General features: G+C 41.6%; 2 protein-coding genes and 1 non-coding gene across 3 annotated transcripts; all 3 read left to right on the top strand.

Moving 5' to 3' along the window:
- Positions 1-1,069: 1,069 nt before the first annotated feature.
- RBM34 (RNA binding motif protein 34) lies at positions 1,070-8,194 on the top strand. The gene is given in 11 exon segments (XM_068414276.1): positions 1,070-1,267; positions 1,664-1,806; positions 2,892-3,111; positions 3,695-3,754; positions 4,338-4,381; positions 4,864-4,947; positions 5,161-5,224; positions 5,318-5,360; positions 6,999-7,117; positions 7,829-8,094; positions 8,096-8,194. Coding segments are annotated over 11 exon segments (1,251 nt in total). The 5' UTR covers positions 1,070-1,117; the 3' UTR covers positions 8,154-8,194.
- Positions 8,195-8,877: 683 nt separating this feature from the next.
- On the top strand, positions 8,878-16,785 carry TOMM20 (translocase of outer mitochondrial membrane 20). The gene is made up of 5 exons (XM_068401611.1): positions 8,878-9,011; positions 13,985-14,028; positions 14,767-14,848; positions 15,122-15,264; positions 16,375-16,785. Exons 1-5 carry the CDS (start codon positions 8,888-8,890, stop codon positions 16,417-16,419), a joined length of 438 nt encoding a protein of 145 aa, XP_068257712.1. The 5' UTR covers positions 8,878-8,887; the 3' UTR covers positions 16,420-16,785.
- On the top strand, positions 9,760-9,893 carry LOC137672800 (small nucleolar RNA SNORA14). Its single transcript, XR_011049647.1, has one exon. It is a non-coding gene; the product is annotated as a small nucleolar RNA SNORA14 (small nucleolar RNA).
- Positions 16,786-19,553: the final 2,768 nt, after the last annotated feature.

The following is a 19,553-nucleotide window of genomic DNA, read 5'->3' on the forward strand; positions in this document are numbered from 1 at the left end:
TGCTCTGTTGTGTGAAGATTGGAAAAAACAATACAAGTAGTGCAGCAGCCCCCTGCCAGTTTTTAAGAATTCGTGTATTCTCTTGGGCTGACCCCACCAGTGAGGGTCCCTGCCTTTCCTGGCATCCAGAAGGCCAGACACGGGCTACCTGCTGCATGTGCCAAGACTAACACTTTACCTTTATTCCATAGCTGGGTTACTTGTTTTACCTTCAGTTGGTCATTGGTGCCAACAAAACTGCTACCACTGGCAGTCCAAAAAGCGCATAAAATGTTACGACAGAAGAGCTGTTTGTATTTGCTTCGGCCTTTAAGTGCCTGGTAATTTCCTGTACCTTTCCAATTATTATCACATCATCTAGCATTTCAAATTACATTCTGGACAGGCAGGTCTAAAAGGAGATCCCAGTTAGGTGTTTAATTTTCAGGGAGTAAAAGATCAAACTTCCTTATGCATCAGCTGCACTGTGTCCTGGGTTGGAAAACAATCTGTTTGAGAATTAACCTAACAAAAAAGGGTCTTCTCCAGTTGGATCAGTTATCCAGTCCTACCCACATAGCTGCAGCAGCAAGATGATCCAGAGCACTTACCTCTACTGGCTACTAAAGCTGGGGGAAGGGGTACGACTGGTTCCTCCTTTTCCTGTCCCCCAGGCTACAGTCCTTGAATCCCCTGAGAAGTACTGGGTTTCAGGGATTTCTCATCAGAAAAATCTGTACGTGCTTTAAAAGCCTGCCGCGGATCCCAGGTACAGATGCAACAATCCAGAAGGGAACAGACTGCCTAACTGATGCTTTGGGATGATCTCTCTGATGGTCTAATCACTTAAGATGGTTTAAGGGCTGCCTCCCCGCACGGCGCCCGTCCCGCCGCCGGGCCCGGCCCTTCACCACCCGTCCCTCACGTGAGCGCTACGAGGGAAACGCCGGTCGCGCCCTCCGCCCTACCAGCCGCTCCCCTCTCAGCGGGGCCGCCCCCTGCCGCCGCGCGCAGCCGGAAGTGACGCGCCGGGAGTCGGTTCCGCTCGCTGTGAGCAGCCATGAGGCCATCGCCGGCGGGGCGCGAGCAGCGAGGGGCGCAGGATCCGACAGTGGCGGCTGCGGAGGGGGGGTGCTTCATGGCGTGCCCTCCGCGCGGGGGCCCGGCGGGGGAGTACGTGGTGGGGCAGGTGGTGGGCAGCCTGTGGCCAGGCGGGGCGCCCGCCGCGCCGCTCGCGCGGCTCTTCAGCGCCGCCGCCGCCCCGCCCGTGCTGGTGGCCGTGAGCAGGGTAAGTGCCGCGACGGCAGCGGCGCTAACGGCGGCGCTCCCGGTCGGGCGGTGGCTGCTCTGCCCCCAGAGGCCTGGTGGCTTCCCGGGGGCACGGTTGGACGGGAGCGGTTCCGCGTAGGAGCTGAGGAGTCAGTCGTTGGAGTGCGGCGCTGCCGGGCGCTTTTCGCGATGAGCTGTCGCCGTGGTGATCCCGTCGGGGCTGGAGATGCCGTACGGGCCGGGGGTGAGAGCAGGGGGGTGGGCGCCCGGTGAGCGGGCGGGCCTGGGTGTCGGAGGCACCGCTTCGTGCAGGTGTTGGCTTCGGTTAGTGGCGCTCCACATAAATTGCAATATGTAAAATAACGGTAGGGCGTTTCTGGAATTTTGGTTTTCAAGTTAATTTATTTTTGTAAAGGACAATAAGAAAAGAAAGCGTACAGAAGAAGTGGAGAAAGTATCAGAAGACCAGAGCTCATCTGTCACACAAGAACCTCCTATAAAAGCAAAGAAAGCCAGAAAGAAGGAACTTTCAAAAGCAGAGAAAAAATTGGCAAACAGGTGAGTAGGTGATACCTTTTTATAGTAAGATTAAAACCCCAAAATCTAGATTATTCATAAGATTATGAGTTCAGTGAAACAATATTCTACTATTCATCTTGAACCTTGTGTTTAATAAGATTATTTTAAAGAAGATTGTGAAAATTTTCTGTAGTTTGCCCCAGAAGGTAGTAAATACTTCTATCTTTTTGAAGTTCTAGGTCCATGAAGCGCAAATCCCCTGTTAGAGAGCTAACAGGTCTTGAGGTTGTAGATTTAGACAGAAAGTTCTCTCTGGCACAAGGTGATGCTTTCTAACTGCAGTTGGCTTTCTCCAGCAGACCTGCAGTCAAAGGAGCAGAGGTGGTTTCAGCAGCAGCAAGGTACCAGACAGAGTTAGTGCTCCCTTGTCATGCTTGCCCTCTGCTGTGACACAGAGCTACTCTGTTACACTGTCCATTCTCTTCATACTCGGGGTTGAACAAGATGCTGTCAGTGCAGGCAGGAAGCTAGTCTCTGTACAGTGAAGACTGGATAATGGACATTTGCTTGATTGAGCTTGAGGCTAATGCTTTTCCTCTCTCTGGCACTGTGTGTGTTTGCATCTTCCATGCCCATGAAACTTGTTTGCTCTTTTGGGTCGGTAGCCTTCCAGAGGCTTCTTCAGATTTGCTTCTTGTTCATGCTATTATGGCAAAGTTTGGATAAATAGAGTTTTGTCAGTGCAGTGATGGATCCCAAAGGATTGTTTGCTCTGAGTGTTCTGGATACTGGGTAGAACTAAATCTGTCCTTAGTTCTAGGTGTGCAAAGGTGATTTTTTTTTTTCCCTTCAATTTTAGAGGGTACCAAATTATTTAATTCTGAATTCTTTATTACTCCTACTAAACAGCGAATGCAATGTCCTGGGAACAGCAAAGAGTTTTCCATGTTACGGAATGGTCGGATATGTTTGTTTAATGCATAATAAGTGAAATAATGTTTGAGATTTTATGTTTAACATAATAATTCAAAATGTAAGTTAAAGTATTTATCTTCAATTCTTTGACCTCAAAAACGCCGTTTTTTTTCCCATCAATTATAATTTGCTTGTCTTTTTCTGATAAGAGAGAGAGCTTTGGAGCAGGCAGATGAAGAGGAAGAGCAAAAGCTGTTTCAAAACAAAGCGAAGCTAAAAAAAAGGGCTTCTCATGCCATCGCCAAAAGTGTTGTTAATTCAGATACAGGCACTACTGTAAAACAACAGAAGGAAAAAAAGGTGGCTGATGAAACGGTGAACAGAAGAACAGTGTTTGTTGGAAACTTGCCTGTCAACTGTACTGTGCAGGTATGTGAACAGATTCTGTCAGCTAAAGGAATGGAAAGAATTACAGCAGTCCTTAATTTGAGGGGAGGTTTCCAGCTGAGAAGTCACACATATTTGTGGCTAAAATGGCTTTTTGGGGAAGTAGGAAATAATGCTCATTATCAGAAACCGTTAGAGGCAATCTCCTTTGTTTTACTGGAGTTAGGCTTTTTACAGCAGTAGATGCAGTTGCCCTTTCTTTAGTAGAATTGGTTAGTTTCTTTTTCAATGAAAAGTGACTTAATAAATGAGAACTACAATTACAAAGTTAGTCTGCTTCTAATTTTGAATGTAAGTAATACTTCAGATTGTTGCATAAAATATGTTAAATTTATACTTTCTTCCATTGTAAGGGGTACAAATTCAGTTTTGGCAATCTGCGGAATGAGAAGCTGCCACAAGAAACAGTTATAAATTACTTGCTTATTTTTCGTAGCCCTTTAACAGACCTTGTACATGTAAAATGAAAATAGTGTAAAAACAATCTTACTAATAAGTACCCAACAATAATTCTTATTACCAGGATGCAAAAACACATTGAATATTTGTAATATCTTTTCTTTAGGCACTGAAATCTCTTTTTAAAGAGTATGGACAAATAAAATCCATTCGATTCCGGTCTTTGGTATGTTATTTCCTTTAATGTTATATAACAAAATTATTTTTTGATCTTAAAGGGTAGTATTCATAAGGCTTGTATCTTCATTAGTTCAGAAGCAGGCTTGGGTGTGTATTTTTTGCCATAAGAAGCAGCCTTGGCAATTTTACCACAGAGGCACCACAGATGCATCTTTCCTTTCATCACATTTTACTCTTCCTGTAGCAGCAGTTGATAGTATCAGAGCTGTATTTTCTCTGGAAGAAGAATGCCTTTGTTATTGCTCGTTTAGCTGAGGTATTACTTACCTATTTTTCAATCATAGTAGTAAAGACACATTGATTGCAAATCAGTGTACTGTGTAAAATAGTTGAAGATAACAGCCTTGGAACTCAAGAAACGTGACAGATGAATTCAAAGCAAGCTATCCAATTCTGAGGTCTTTCTAGACCATGTCTAGGAATAGCCATTTGCAACATCTACTCACTGTATTGGCTACATTGCTTTGGGTGGGAATGGTACCTGTTTGAATTCCTCTTTGTCTTCAAGAACAAATACTTGAGATAAATTGACCCTAGGCTGCTTAACTAAAGCTATTTTTATCTTAAAGGTTCCAGCAGAAGACACTGTATCCAAAAAGTTAGCAGCAATAAAGTAGGTTCCTCTAGTGAATTTCGTGCTTTATTTTTCAAGGCAAAAATAATTTTTAAGTGTTGGTTGTTGCATGTTTGGCTATATTCATTTTTCTGTTTTGTGTTTCTGTGACTTTTGTAATTACCTTTGTGCATGTGTAAGTTTTCTTGACAAGTGAAAAAGAATTATGTGCCTGGTATACTAGTAATTTGTTATCTTAGGTTGCATTTCTTGTATTTTATGAAGGAGGAAGATGCTGATAGTCTTTAATGTCTTTGGATATATTTATGAGCTGAGGAAGCTTGGTCAGGGTGCATATACAGGCTGTATAAGATGTACAGTGAGACTCCCTTGGACGTAAGGAGCTAGCTTGACCTTTAAGAGAAATGAAGTTGCTACTGTGCACAGAACAGGAGGCGGCATAAATGTGTTTAACAAGAAGTGCTTGTGCGCTGCACACCATCAGAATTGTTTAAACAACATGCGCCTTTCTCATGTTCCAGGCATAAGGTGCACCCTAATGCGAAGTTTGTTAATGCGTATGTTGTATTTAAGGAAGAATGTGATGCCATTAAGGCTCTGAACAAGTAAGTCTCAGTTTTGTTCCTCATTCCCTGTTGAAGAGGTGGATTTACAGATAAATGTAAACTACCTCCTCTCTTCTGCTTGAATCGGAATAAAACGTTTTTTTCAAACTTAAAAGTAAATTTGCTTTTGGAATAATGCTATGCAGTGACATGGTAAATTAAGTAATGCTTACTGATTTCTTTTTTAAAACTTTTTGCTTTTGGCTACAAAAGAAATGGAACAGAAATTGCTAGTGGATTTCACATCAGAGTTGACATTGCATCAAAAAACAGTTCAGTAAGTAGGTTGTGTGACTAGAAAACCCCTTTTCTGGTTGTTTTTTTTGCTGTAAGAAATAAATTACTGTCTTGTATCTCTTGTTTTCTTTAGCATGACAATAAACGATCTGTATTTTTGGGAAATCTCTCATATGGTAAGTCTAAAACGGATTGTTATGCATCATTATTTAACATTTATGGAATATGTTGATATTAGGGGGCTTTTATTTATTGATATTTAGGGTAGCATATTTAGGTAGCTAACTGTCTTTTGTTTTTTAATTTTTAAATAGCAGTTTTATTTTTTTCACTGAAACACCTAAAGGTTTCTGGCAAGTTCTGTAGGTTAATTGTTTTATTTATTGTAGCTAGAACTGCAAGCACTTGTAGTTCTTGTTGTTGCTTGGTGTTTTTTAAATAAATATGACTAAAGTGCATAGGCCATAGCTTTCTAAACTGTTAAACATGTACTGGTACCTGTTTGTGAACTACTTCCAGGTGACAGAGTGTGATGGCTTCTCATTTTGGTGCTGTCTGTGAGGCACAGAGTGAGTGACTCTGTCCAGGCAGCCATTGGCAATCAATTGTTACCCACGTGGAGGTGCTTACTGTATAGTTGAGGTCAGTGCTTGATGAATATTCAGCTGCTTCTGAGTAGACTGGAGAGTAGATGAAGGTATCACCATCAGGTGTGGTCCCTATGAGGGTATTAATGGAGTTGGGATGCTTGGGATAAGCATCTTACTGCAGGGGGGGGTGTGGATGTGTAAATGTACAGAGTTGAAGGCATGTGCTGTGCCTACGGCCTGTCGCAGAGCCAGTGTCACGTACTGCTGGCAGTAATGCTGAAACAAACCGGCTTTAGACTTCAGCCTAAAACTTGACCCGTCCGAAGATCAGGATAGGTGACAAATCTGATTGTGGTGACATTACTAATGCCTGTCGTGTAGAGCTGGTGTCAGTACTGTATGTTCCTCTCTGCATCCTGCAGAAAAAACAGTTTGGACATTTTCAGAAAATGACTTGAGCAGCTTGAACCTCTCTCAGCACATCTGAGTGCCATTGTTGTAATTAAACCTGTACTATTAAATTCAGCCCCTCCCCTTAGCAGAGGTACTATTACATCTGTGTTGAGGGATTTACCACAGTATGAAGTGTACCTATACAGAAAAGAGAATAACCTGTAGTTTTGTATTAGTACATCACGCTTGTCTGTTCACATAGGCGTGAGACTGAGAAAGCCTCACACATCCGGCCATTATCAGAATAATCGTGTAGCAACTGTAGTTGGAAACTGTAAATCCCTTCTCCCCCATTCAGCTAAAATTCATGGCTCAGTCAGTAAGCATTAGACTTCAAGAACTGCCAGCTAAAGCTCGTTATCATCAGCATTAATTCTAAGAAAGAGATTCTGGCATAAGAGCTACAAAAATGTAGCACATATCTTAATTTCCACTATGTTCAAACCATAAATGAAATGATTTGAATAATTTATTTCCGTCTTTGCCTTCATTCTTCTTTGTGATTTACGTTGTACTCTTCAAAGTTGAGAATCAGTAAATGTCGAAGTAAATGGCCCTTATAAAGTCTGCATTGTTAACCTGCTGGAACTTCTCTGATCCACTGATATTTGTGTACCTGTGTATATTTACATGTCTATGTATTAATAGATCTTTTTAAATATATATGTTTGTGTACCTGAATTGGTAAATATAAAATACTTGGATTTAGGCCAGGCCTGACAGCTGTGTGCCTGACTGAAGAGGCATCTGCTCCATTGTGTTTGCCTGCAGACATCAGCGATGACGCTGTGCGAGAACACTTCTCTGTCTGTGGAGGTGTGGTAGCAGTGCGAGTTGTCAGAGACAGAAAGACCGGCTTGGGTAAAGGCTTCGGCTATGTTCTCTTTGAGGTACGTGTGAATGGTGTGCTTCAGGACACCCCAAAAGCTGAGTGGGGATTTGCCTTTGTAGCCTTTTATTTTTTTTTCTTTAAGTATTTTTTTTTTATTTGTATATGACAGTAAATGGTAGCATTGTTGTGCATGTTAAAAGCAGCTTGGAAGAAGCAGATACAAAGCAAACTATTTTAGGTTGTGTACAAAGAAAAGCTGTAAAACGTTGGGGTGAACGAAATGAACTTTAAAGGGAAGACTTGAGGAGGGACAGATGAGTTCGCGTGGTGTAACTGCAATGTTCTCCCATTTTTTATGTGTCAAAACACGAGTGGAATTCTGTCCTGCAGCCAGTTTGCTTACTGGCTCTCCGTTTCAGATTCAGTACAGCTTGCTTTCTCACGGCAGTCTCCCAGCCTCATCCTCCTTAGTTCATTTCCTGCAGCCCAATACCTTTTCCCTCCAGTTTCTCCTTCATCTCTCTGCCTCCTACCTCTTCGGTAAGCTGTTTTACAGCCCATTTTCAAGTATCCGTGCCTCGATGCATGGGCTGCGTGGGTGTTACGGTGCTTCTGAGCAGAGCAGAGCAGTGTCATTCAATAAATAGAGCAGTTCGAGCACTCTTTATTGTAAAATCTTGCTTACAAAAATTAAAGAAAGGCAGCTATTTGTTGGAAAGCAATCAACTGGAAGTCGTGCTGCTTTTAAACTGGATGTCTGTTCTTGCAGAACACAGATGCTGTACATCTTGCTCTGAAACTCAACGAGACTGTTCTGATGGGAAGAAAGATACGAGTGAAGCACTGTGGAGAGAAGTGGAAAGCACCACAGAAAACTCCAGATCGGTCTCGTGCTCCTAAGGACAGAGTTGGCACCACATCAAAAAACAAGAGGTGCTCTAAGCCTTCATTTGTTGGTGAAAAAGCAATCCCGTCAAAGAAGAGCACTAAACCAAAAAGACTAAAAACTGTTCCTGGAAATAAAGCTGGGAAAAACGAAGTCTTATGACAAAAATCAAACGTATGAAAGTGTTCGTAATTGTTATAAAGATTGATGTATATGGGAGCGTTCTGTCATAAATTTTGTTTGCTAATACAGCTGTAGTCGTTCATGGTACTCACTCTGGGGTTCGTGGCTTCTCCCAGCGGGCAGGATGAGGTGTGTGTCCGTACCCCGGTCACGCTACAGCCACGGCACGATTTTGGTACAGAGTTCCAGGAACGCAGCTCCAGCCGAGGTCTGGCTGCAGAGCTTCAACGAGCTCTCTCTTTCGGAGCTGTGTAGAAGTACTCAAGATGCCCACAGAACAAGGGGCTCGCGCGCAGGCTGAGCCTGTGGCGATATACGACCCCTTACCGAGATAGGGGTGGCTTTTTTTGGTTTTTTTGAACTGTTTAAGCTTCAGTTTACAAGACTGGTCTGCGGGAGACGAAAAGCTGCTGCTCAGGCAGCGGCTGCAGCGTTAGGTGCGGCTGGGCCGGCCGTTCCCCATCCTGCAGCCGGCGGCTCTCCCGGCGTGGGGCGGGAGGAGGTCGCGGTGCCCCCACTAAGGCAGCCTGTGGTCCGGGCCCCCTAGCGGTGTCCGTGTCGGGGCGCTCCCCGGGGCCGCCGGCAGGGCAGGGCCGGGCCCGGCCGCGCATGCGCCCGGCTTCCCCGCAGGCACTGGAGGAGGCGCCCTCTGCCGCCGCTGGCTGATGACGTCAGCGGAAGCGCGGCGGGTCCTTTCTGGCTGCCCGCTCGCCCCAAGGTGCCGCTCGCACAGGGCCTGAGGAGCTCGGCGCGGGCACCATGATGGTGGGTAAGACCAGCGCCATCGCGGCGGGCCTTTGCGGGGCCCTTTTCATCGGCTACTGCATCTACTTCGACCGCAAGAGACGGAGCGACCCGAATTTCAAGAACCGGCTGCGGGAGCGTGAGTGTCCGGGCCGCCCCCTCCCCTCCCCGCCCCTCCCGGCCGCTTCCAGTGGCTCCCGTGCGCGCCCTGCCTTCAACGGCCGCCGCCTCCCTCACCCCCGCCCGGCCGGTCCGCGCGCGGGGGGTGGGAGGGCGGCACGTGGCGCCTCCGCAGCGCCCTCCTGCTCCCGGGTGCGGCCGGGGCTCGGCCGCCGCCGGCTCCCCCTTCCCCAGCCGCCTCTGGGGGAGCGGGCCTGCCCGGCCCCCTCCCCGCGGAGGAGCGGCCTGGAGCCCCCCGCCCGCCTGTCCGCCCTCCGCCTCAGCCCGCGTTGCCAGCCGTTACCGCGGCGGGAAGGGAACGAGGGGGCCCGGCAGGCTGCGGCAGGGCCCGGCAGGCGGGATCTGCCCGGGTGCGCCTGTGCGAGGCAGGCCCCGAGCCCCCGCGTTCTGCTGTCTCTCGTCATCCCTTTGCCGAAACCGGGGGACGGGTCTTCGTGTCGGAGCGTGTTTTCTGCCGTTTGCGTAGTTACTGGGTAACTGGTGGTTTCCGCATCAGAAGCTGCCTTGGAAATAACTCGCCTCCCCTTTTTTCATTTAACCTTGTTGTCCTACGTGCTCAGTCATACTATTAATCGCCACTGCCTTTATGTGATGACGTTTATTTTTTTATTTTGGAAGACGATTCAGATAAAGCAGCGCGTCTCCTTTAGTGAAGTTGTTGCTGTGGTAAGGCAAGAGTCGATAGTAGCCCTCAAGTATTTTATCTACTGCATTCTTACCCTCCTGGTGGCTCAGTTATTGGCTTCCGAGATAAGAATGAATGCTAGAGAAAACTGTTTGATTATCCAAAATGTAGAGCTCTTCTACCATGGCTCTTCATTATTTCACATCTTCAACATTTGCTTAAATGTCTTAATAATTAGTGAAGGTTTTAAATGTAACTTGTAGAGCATGAGTAATCCAGGTACTCAAATTCATCCAAGGTACTCAAAACGAATTGTGAGAAATAAGCTGCTATTTCTTGTGCTGGTTGTTTCTGTCGTGGGAATATGTATAGTATTCCTTTGATAACTGAACTGAAGATAAGAAATTACTATTAAAGGTAAACTTTCCCAGCAAGTAAACGTAATGTGATCAGCAGTTTCATGGATGGAAGAGTCAATAACTAGGTGGGTTAAAATGAATATTTACCTGACAATGTTTAATAAACATAACTTAAACACTTTGATTCTGTCTTAATGGATTGAATTTGTTGAATGACCAGTGTTGGCACTTAACAGCGTGTTTATTCTGCTTTCTGTAATCTCTTCCATGGCAAATTATGTCTGTGGGATACTTCACCTTCAGGCCCTTGCTCATGTATGTAGGGTCTCTCAGATGCATGCTTTTTGTGTGTCTTCCAAGTACTTTTTGCCCTGTAGTGCAAGTCATTCCTTGGGAATTTTTAGTATAGTAAACTGGGAGGTGCTTGTCTTGCACAAGCAAACTCATTTGTTGGCAGTATAATCAGCCATGTTCTTTTTATGATGTTAAGTATGTAGTAGAGAAAATATTGGATTTTTTGCAGCAGCACTGGAAGTGATTTTTGCATCCCATTGTTTTCATTATCTGAGTTTCTATCCAGTAATGTTCTGAATAAACCTTAGACTTGCTCTGATTAAGATTAACATTTTCTTTAAAGTGGAAAACCATTGTGGTTTGATAGGGGATGGCTGTTGTCATTTGGAGGACATCACTGTATGACTTACGATCCTTGGATGGGATACACTGGGCTGCGTTTAGTTGTAAGGCTTTAGAGGATATTAAGGAATTTGTTTTTGTTTTTATTTTTTTGTACTGTAACTGATTCTTTAGTGTGGGTGCTTCTGTAGTGGTGCCAGTGATCTGATTATTACAGCATTTTTACTGTTGGATAATGAGGCTTGGGCTGTAAAATACTTGACCGAAAAACGTCCAATGCAGCAGCCAGTTGCAGTTCTTTAGATGAAGATACGCTGTTTCTTGGACAATAGTAGTGGTGTTGATGGAAAATCTTGTAGAAGCCACCTTTACAGCAGATCTTTTCCAGTAACATCCTTAGTTTTTCAGTCATCCTGATTGTTTTTCAGCCTCTATGATGCAATATCACCAAAATTTGGGAAGGACAGGAGATGCTACATGTCAACGAGATTCCCTTTTGTGTTTGGGGTCAGCATGTGCTGACAAATGAAGAAACAATATTTTTTTTGCCATCTCAGTTATATTGGGCTGTGTTAGGACCAAAGTTTACGTTACAAAGGCCCATCGTAAAAATGAGGTGTTCAGATTCAGGTTTCAGGGAAAAAAAATTGTGATTCCCTGGGAGGCTTGAAGAACTGCTGGGCTTTGGTTTTCCAGTTGTCTTAATCTTATTTATTTAGCAGGTTTTGTGTTATTTTAGGTTTTCGTGTCGTTAGTTTGGGGGCACGTCCATATTTAGTCTTGGGACCAAAACAGCAAAGCTGTCTGGAGCCGCTTAGTTTCCACAGCTATATTTTAAGACGATAAGATTTTCGATGTTTTTACTATTAATGTTCTCGAATGTATAAAACCGAACTGTTCTGTATGCGAGTACCGGTGCTGATCTCTTCATTCAGAGACAGCCACAATTTCTGGCCGTGCTGAACTTTGCCTCACAGCACCTTCTGCCTGGACAGCTGAGTGAGAGGAGAGCAGTCTGCAGGCTTCACAGATGGGAGCTGAAGGTGCAAATGGCTCTTTGGTCATTCTGCTCCTTTGCGGCGCTGGTTTTGAAGCTGGTGGGGCAACTCGGGGATTTTTGCAACGCCTGCCAGCGCATCAGGTTATCCATTGGATCACATTTGAAACTTATTCCCTAGGTACAAGAGTTGCGCCTGAAGAACGTGCAAGTCACGTGCAGTTTGAGAGCTGCGGTTTAGCTTTCTGTTTTGGATGGATGCACGTGCATTTCTGTATTAACTAAGATTCCTCCTATGAAAGATTGCCCTGCCCCTTTTTTAAAATGTGATAATGTCTTTAGAAAAAAGGGAAGTTTTTAATTTTCTTGAAGGTCCCTGAGGGAAAACAAAAGATTTTGGGGGTTTTTTTTAGGTGTGTTTTTTTTTTCCCCAAAGCCGTTGCTTTTTGCTTGTTATATTACACATGTAACTTTTGGCTGTTGTTACAAAGATATTTTAAAACTGGTGTTACCAACCAGTATGGGAAGAATCCCTAAATATCCTTTAGAGCTTTTTTTTTTGTAATTGTTTTAGCTAGTGGACTTACAAAGAGACCTGTAAAAACGTATGGAGAAGAGGAAGAAAAATTGCATAGTAATCAGCCTTGAAAGATTCTATAGATCAGTGTTCAGTTTAAAATCTTGGTGGTTCTTCACATTCCTTTACTCTTTTCTGGTTAAAGTGTATGATTTCGTATGTGTGTGATCAGTGGTCAAAAGCTTGTATTAAATAGTTACAGTTACCAGCATGTCTTTTTTTTCTTTAGCTCTGAATGCTTAATCTGGTGACTGATACCTCTTGTAATATTTTAGAAGGCGTCATAGTCACACCAAGAAAACACGATTTTCTCCTGAAAACGATGTACGAATGTTAAGCTGTTACTCCTTGTACTTTTCAGTGGTTTTCACTGAGTGCACTACAGTTGCAATGTGGCTTGTTTGGATAGTGAAACATTTCAGATACTACTTTTAAAAAATCTTTATTTAATCTTTAAGGTTTTATGTATTAGCAAAACTGCTTTGCGTAGTAGTACGGTTTAAAGTTATGTGCAGATTAATGCTTCAGAAAACTTGGAGTGAGCTAACTGAAGGCACCAACTTTCCAGAGATAAATTCTTCTTTAATATTGAAAACAACCATAATGATAAAATTATAATGTGCTATAGTTCTATATGACACATTTTTCTGTATGTGATGTTGTAAGATAACATACACAGGTCAATAAGTTGTAGAAATTCAAGTGCTAAGGGTTATTAAGGTGTCGTAGAAGGTAAAAGGGTGATCCACGTAGTTAGAACGTGAACTCCATTTATATAAAGAACACTTGATCTTGTCCATAAATTTCACGCGTTACATTATCACTACTAGGAAATAATATTCCTGAATGTCTTCATCATGTGGACATTCACAAATTTTTAACTCATTGCTATTAAAACAGCTAGTTGTATTTGGAAGTATTTCCAGCTTGTAGAATTGTCTCAAAGGAAAAATCAGGGCTCTGTGGCAGTTGTTCTTTGTCAACATAAATGTATGAATAGATGCTACTCTAAAATATCTTTATACCTGACTAATTGCATTAAAAGTAAGCTATATATCATTTCAATTACATAAGTTTTGCTGGAGTGCTACAACTTTATGTTTCAGACCAACTTTATGCCTTTAGGTTGGGCAGTTAAATCTGTAAATGTTTGTTCCATCTGTAAACGTTTGCTTTCCTCAGATTTCAGGAATATATGCTTTAGTACTGCTCTTGCTGAGGGATGATGAGATACTGCCACCTATTTAACTAGTTCCCAAGTCTTTGCTGGGAAAGTACACTTATGTACTGCGACCTGCTAAAGTTTCTGTTGGTGGTGCACCATATAGTTCAAAATTAGATAGCCTTGACTTCCAGGCAGTTCTTCTGTGGCTTATCATTGTTAGAAATCATGTAGAGAAATCCTGTATTACTCTAATTCTCTTTCCTTCTTCGTGCCTCTAGTGCGTGAGGTATGCTCTGCTGCAGGCCCTGTACAGTTGGTGTTTACTATAGCCAGCAGGAGAACAACTGCCTTTTTGTGTTGGCATGCTACTGCCAGCCCTCATTAGATGTCTAAATGTCACTCTGTTGCAGAGAGTGGGTTGCAGTCTTGTGTTCCGTCTCAATATTTGGAATGTATTACCAGGTTTTTTTTATTTTGAAAATAACTTTGATTTGTTCACGGTTTCGAAATTACAATCTGAAGGCTTTTTTAATTGCAAATTAAAAATATAAGATGTTTTTATTTTACAGGAAGGAAGGAAACAGAAGCTTGCCAAAGAGAGAGCAGGGCTTTCCAAGGTAATACTGTGTTCAGTAATGCAGTGCTGTCTTGAAAGATGTTTCATTTGTATTAATTGTAAGATTTGTTTGAAGATCTGTTTTGCTTCGAGCATTACAAACACTTCTGTAAATATGCAGTCTTCGTTTTTTTTGTTTTTTTTTTTTTAATGCTCACAACCACATGAAATGGCTGTTCCTTTTTTGTGTCAAAGAGGCCTTGTACTAGAAAGTACAACATTTACTGTGTGACTTGATGGTGTTTTCCTCTTTGTAGTATGTGCGAGGACTTTTCAGACTGAAAAATCATTGATGGGATACACCTGTACCTGTATCCTGAACTTGACATTTTTTTGCTATAAGTATTTGATTTCTCTTTCCTTATCACCGTGGATCCTGGAAGAAAAGAATATATTCTTAAATTGGTTAAGATAAATCTAGTTGTGAAGATAAACCTAACACACCTTAGAATTTATATTTGCTACAAAAATATATATTTGCTTCTTAATAAACTGAGTAGGGGTATTTCAGGCTCTGTCTCTCTATGGATTTGTGATGCAATGATATGAGACCTGAGTCTGATTTTCGAAAACATTCTGTGTATGTTTAACTTAGTGGTGACACTTAATTTTTTTTTGCCAGTTTCAGTGTAAAAGCATGGTTGTGTGTGTGTTTGATTTCAGTTGAGAATGTTTTCTGCTGACTTGTTTATTAACTGATGTTTAAGGGCCAACTTCAGTTTTACTGTGTGTATTATAGCTGCCTGATCTGAAAGATGCTGAAGCAGTTCAGAAGTTTTTCCTTGAGGAGATTCAACTTGGCGAGGAACTACTAGCTCAAGGTAATAGCATAATTTTTTTTGAAGGGTAAGTTATAAAGTAATTTTTCTTTACCTTTGCTAGAAGATGATTTTTATATACTAAGATCTTTTGATGAGTCAAATTCACCTAGGAAAATCTGTTTACTTGTTTCTAACCTTCTGTGTTCAGAAGATCCAGCAAGGGGAGTGTGGATTGATTCTCAGTAGTTTAATCCACTGTTGATGCATGTTTTATGTAAATACTTTACAGTGTAGAAGGAGGTTGATTTCAAAACATTGTGATTTGTCATACAGGTGAATATGAGAAAGGTGTTGATCACTTGACCAATGCCATTGCTGTGTGTGGACAGCCGCAGCAGCTACTACAGGTTCTACAGCAGACTCTTCCACCGCCAGTGTTTCAAATGCTTCTAACTAAGCTCCCTACAATAAGCCAGGTATGTAAATTGTTCCCTGTTGTTTTGGTTTGAAAATAATTGAACTACTTATCTTATCCACTATATCAGTCTCAAGTATTGTTTTTTGTATATGTTCAGTTAGATTAAAAGAAGCTTTTTTACACCTGAAACATTAAAAAATGTATATGAAAAATATCATGTAGCATTAATAGCAAACAGGGTAAAATAGAAATACAAAACTTCTCTTGTGTATAGAGTATGCTAAGATCTTCTAAAGTAGAGACATTTGACTGCAGCTCTGATACTGCAGGCGGATCCAGTGTTTCCCAAATACAAGTTGGGGGATCAGAAAAGCAGTAACATTCTTGCACTGGGTCTTGAGTTTTATTTTTTTTAATTATGTATGTGCAAGTGTCTGTAAGTGCTATAAAAGTCCGTTAGAATTAATCTGTTGCTTTTGCTAGCCTGTTGCTTCTGGGCCAGCTATAAACACAAAATGTTAACTAGCAGCAGAACACATGATGGTTTTGGAAGCTTGGGGGTTTCCCTGATGATAAAAGTGTTCGTAGCTCTGTGTATAAAATGCCCTTCCTTTTTAGCCTGAGTACTGTGCAGGTAACATTGGTAATGCGCTAGCAGATGAGTCTATTGTAAAATAAGTAATATGCTGTACGTTCTTGGAAGTGGAAGGGCACTCCCTAATGGTGTAACCTCACATAAAGCAGAGACTCATTGCTGTGCATCAGTGAGCTCTCTTTACAGCTCAGGCCTGGTTACATTTTGGTTTTAGGTCCATATAGTTAGTAAAAACACTGAAAAGTGTCCAGGACACAAGATGTAAAGGTCTGGGGAAACAATGAAGCAAAAATGTTTCCGTAGAGAACAGTGCCAAAAACCCCAGAGAGGTCACCACTTGAGGGTTATAGGATATTATTTATCTGACTTTGACTTTGTTAGGCATTGCACAGTATGTAATTTCTGCGCAAGTGATTTCAAAAACTTCTGTCAAATAGATTACCATTTTTAACATTAATCAGTTTGCTCAGTAATTACACTGCTTAATGTTCAGTGTAAAACTACATTGCTTGATAATCAGTTGTCTACTGTCAATTTTATGTAATTGTGAATGAGTTTTTCTCCTTCTTACAGAGAATTGTAAGTGCACAGTGCTTGGCTGAAGATGATGTTGAATGAGGTCACACCACAGCAGGGGGAAAAAATGTTTTCTTACCCCAGAAGATGAGCATCATTAGGGGGATAAAGGGGCATACATAGTAGTTAATGGACTGTGTACCACATCGGGTTCTACCAGAGTTAAAATTAACTTTGTGTAGGTGGGTTTCGCAGGATTTTATTTATTATCCCAGTGAAAAGTGTATTTTGATAAGAATTCATTTTATAAATACACTGTGTTGAGCTATCAAAAGTATCACTAACTTCATTATTATTAAAATATGCAGTTGTAATGATGTACATATAAAGGCATAAAACTACAACCTATTAAAAACCCAATGCTCATTTTTGAAAAAACAAAGTTATGGCAATAAAGATATATCTGCACTTGTGTGTCCCTATAGTACTAATTTAAATTTCAGAACATTTGGGTGTCAGAGCAAATGATCAAAAATGACTTAACATTAAAATTTATTTTTAATGTTATGGCTGGTCTTCCAATGCTTTTAATTGAGTTTAAAATCTTGTGTCATTTCTTGAGAAAATAGACATGTGATCATTTAAACAGTAACCGATCACCTTAGAAAGAGATGCAAATCAAAATGGTAATAGATGACTGGCTGCAGAAAGAATGACAAATCCATTTCTGTCAGGAGCAATAACATTTAAAGCGATTCAAGTCAAAACTGTATCTGGCAAACATGAAAGCTTTATTAATGCAGGTGTCTGAAATAAAGCTGTTTGGAATAGAACCTGGGGCAGGTTGTAAGAGCACAAAGGTGTTTTTTTGTAAAGCATGAAACCTTTTTACAAGATAGGCAGATAACATTTCAGTCTCTAGTTTTCAAGACCATAGAAGATGGTTGTTAACAGTCTTTGGCATTTGCCTTAAAAAAATTGCACTGATAAAGTGAGATGATGATATCCCCAGGGTAAACTAGCTAAAACTAATGGAATTAGAAAAACGTTGTAAAATTTCGGTATGGTATGATACTGTAAACTTGAATTTAGGTAAGTTTTCCTTTGCCAGTGAAAAAGAGGCAAATAATATACAGACTCAAGTGAGTAGCAGAAGCATACTTCTGAAAGCAAGTTTTCCATGGATGGGATGTTCTCAATGTCAAAACAGATTGGCTGCTTCTGTTCTCTGATTTTGTCCTCTCACCACCTGGGTGGCAGAAGAAACAATTTAAAATGTAGCTTTATATTTTTGGCATGGTGACTTGTTTTACCTCAAGGAGAAGAAAGGAGGAGAATGCTTCAAGGTATCTGTCTTGCAGACCAGCTGATAGTTTTGTGCTAATGATGCTGATACATTAATGGTAAGGTAGTAGATGGTATAGCCCAAGTAGAAGTGAGATACTCTGAGAGCACTTAGGCAACATTCCCATCTGTCTCATTTCAGCCTGGTGTAAGTTTCTGTAAAGGCAGATTCTTCCAAACCATAGGTCTCAACCTTTCAGAAATCGGCTCACACAGACTTTTTGAGAGGTTAAGTGGATAGTTCATGGTCACCTAGCAGTCAGATAGCTGGGTTTGGGAGTAGAAATGGCTCTTACTGAGTCAGTCTGCTTAGGCGGTTTGCTGTGGAAGAGATATTTTCCCCCTTAGCCCCTTGAAAACACAATCTCCCAGGATATGAGGTGCTATTTGGTAATGCAACAAATACTGAAGTTAATTGCTGGTACGAACAAAAATTTGTTGAACAGCTGGCTATAGTTTAGTCTTTTTTTTGTGCGTCAATTGTTCAGGTAGCATAAGGTAAAAGTAAAACTTAGCCATAATCTTCAGGTGACCGTGGCTGGTTTGCTCTTTTAGTTTGTTTTAGAGGGACAAAGTTATTCTGCACCTAGAATACTTAATAAAAATACTGTGAAATTGCAGAAGGTTCTTTTTTAATGAGTACAGTGAGGCTTTTTGGAGGAGTTTCTTTTCCTTTCTAGCCCTTAAAAAGTAAGAATTTGTAGGTTATACTGACAGAACTGTTAGCATATTTACCTGCTGTCCTTGCTGGTGCTAGTCGATTCAATGTAATATCTCTTTGGTTCAGTTTTTAATATCATCTTAAGGTAAATCAAACTCTTCTACCCTGCCTTGAAAAACAAACCCAAACGGCATAAGACAAAAGTGGCAGCCTTCCTTCAAACCTGAACGATTTTCTACACTCTTGGGTATAATGATGACGATTTGAATTCACAATTCAACTTACAGCAAAGCTCTCCCAAACGAAGTACGTTTTAGCAAACCTGGGTGTCAGTTCTGATTTTGATGGAAGACTTGGTGATAGTCTGATGATATCTACAAATGGTCATTGCTTTAATAAACGTCGTAGACATGCATATTAGTTTAACCCTTCGTAGTTTTCTTGATCCTGCAAAGTTAGATGCAAACAAAATTTTAGATAGCATGGAAGTAGCTGGTTAGTAAGCTAGTGCAAGCTCTGATACCTGTTTTGAGTGCCATGGCTAATAGGGTGGGAATGACTAATCCTTTTAACAAGGCTTAAGATTTTTTTTTCCTGAGATCTCCTGATGAAGCTAATACTTTACCAACTGTGAAGACCTGAAGATACTGTCTAGAGTGGTATTTGCTGTTGCTCCAATGATGGCAGGCTGACACTGGTGTAGCTACCATGCACAGCCCACAGATGTAGGAGGCTGTAATTTAGAACCGGTTTCAGAGATAAGCAAAGTGCAGGTCATTGGAAGTGTAGTAGTAATGATGGATGTTACTGCATCAGTAGTAGTAATGCCATTGCATTAGCTGTGCATAGTACCGTATTTCTTTTCACCTGTGCAAATAAAAAAAAGGTGGAAGGGAGCCATTCCAGTTGTGGATTTGCTGCTGCTGAGCTCACAGCTGCTGGAGAATAAGATCTGTGATCTTATTTTACTGCAGGTAAAACTACTAATCTTTCTCCCAGAAAGAGCCGTCTTCCCTTCTGTGATGCTCCAAGAACAAGGCACTTGTTTTTAGCACTAAAAGGATTTCTCATTAAGGAAATCAGAGATCTGTTAGTTTTATGTTGGGAAGTATCCTATCATCAGTTGTGAGCTTCTTGAGCGGCTTTTATCGGAAAAAAAACCCAGCTGGTTTCATGATTATGTTGGACTACCTTTGATGTCTCACCATTAACTTTTCTAGATAATGGAGTT

The sequence above is a fragment of the Nyctibius grandis genome, chromosome 1 (assembly GCF_013368605.1).
Source record: "Nyctibius grandis isolate bNycGra1 chromosome 1, bNycGra1.pri, whole genome shotgun sequence".
In the NCBI taxonomy this organism is placed as follows: domain Eukaryota; kingdom Metazoa; phylum Chordata; class Aves; order Nyctibiiformes; family Nyctibiidae; genus Nyctibius; species Nyctibius grandis.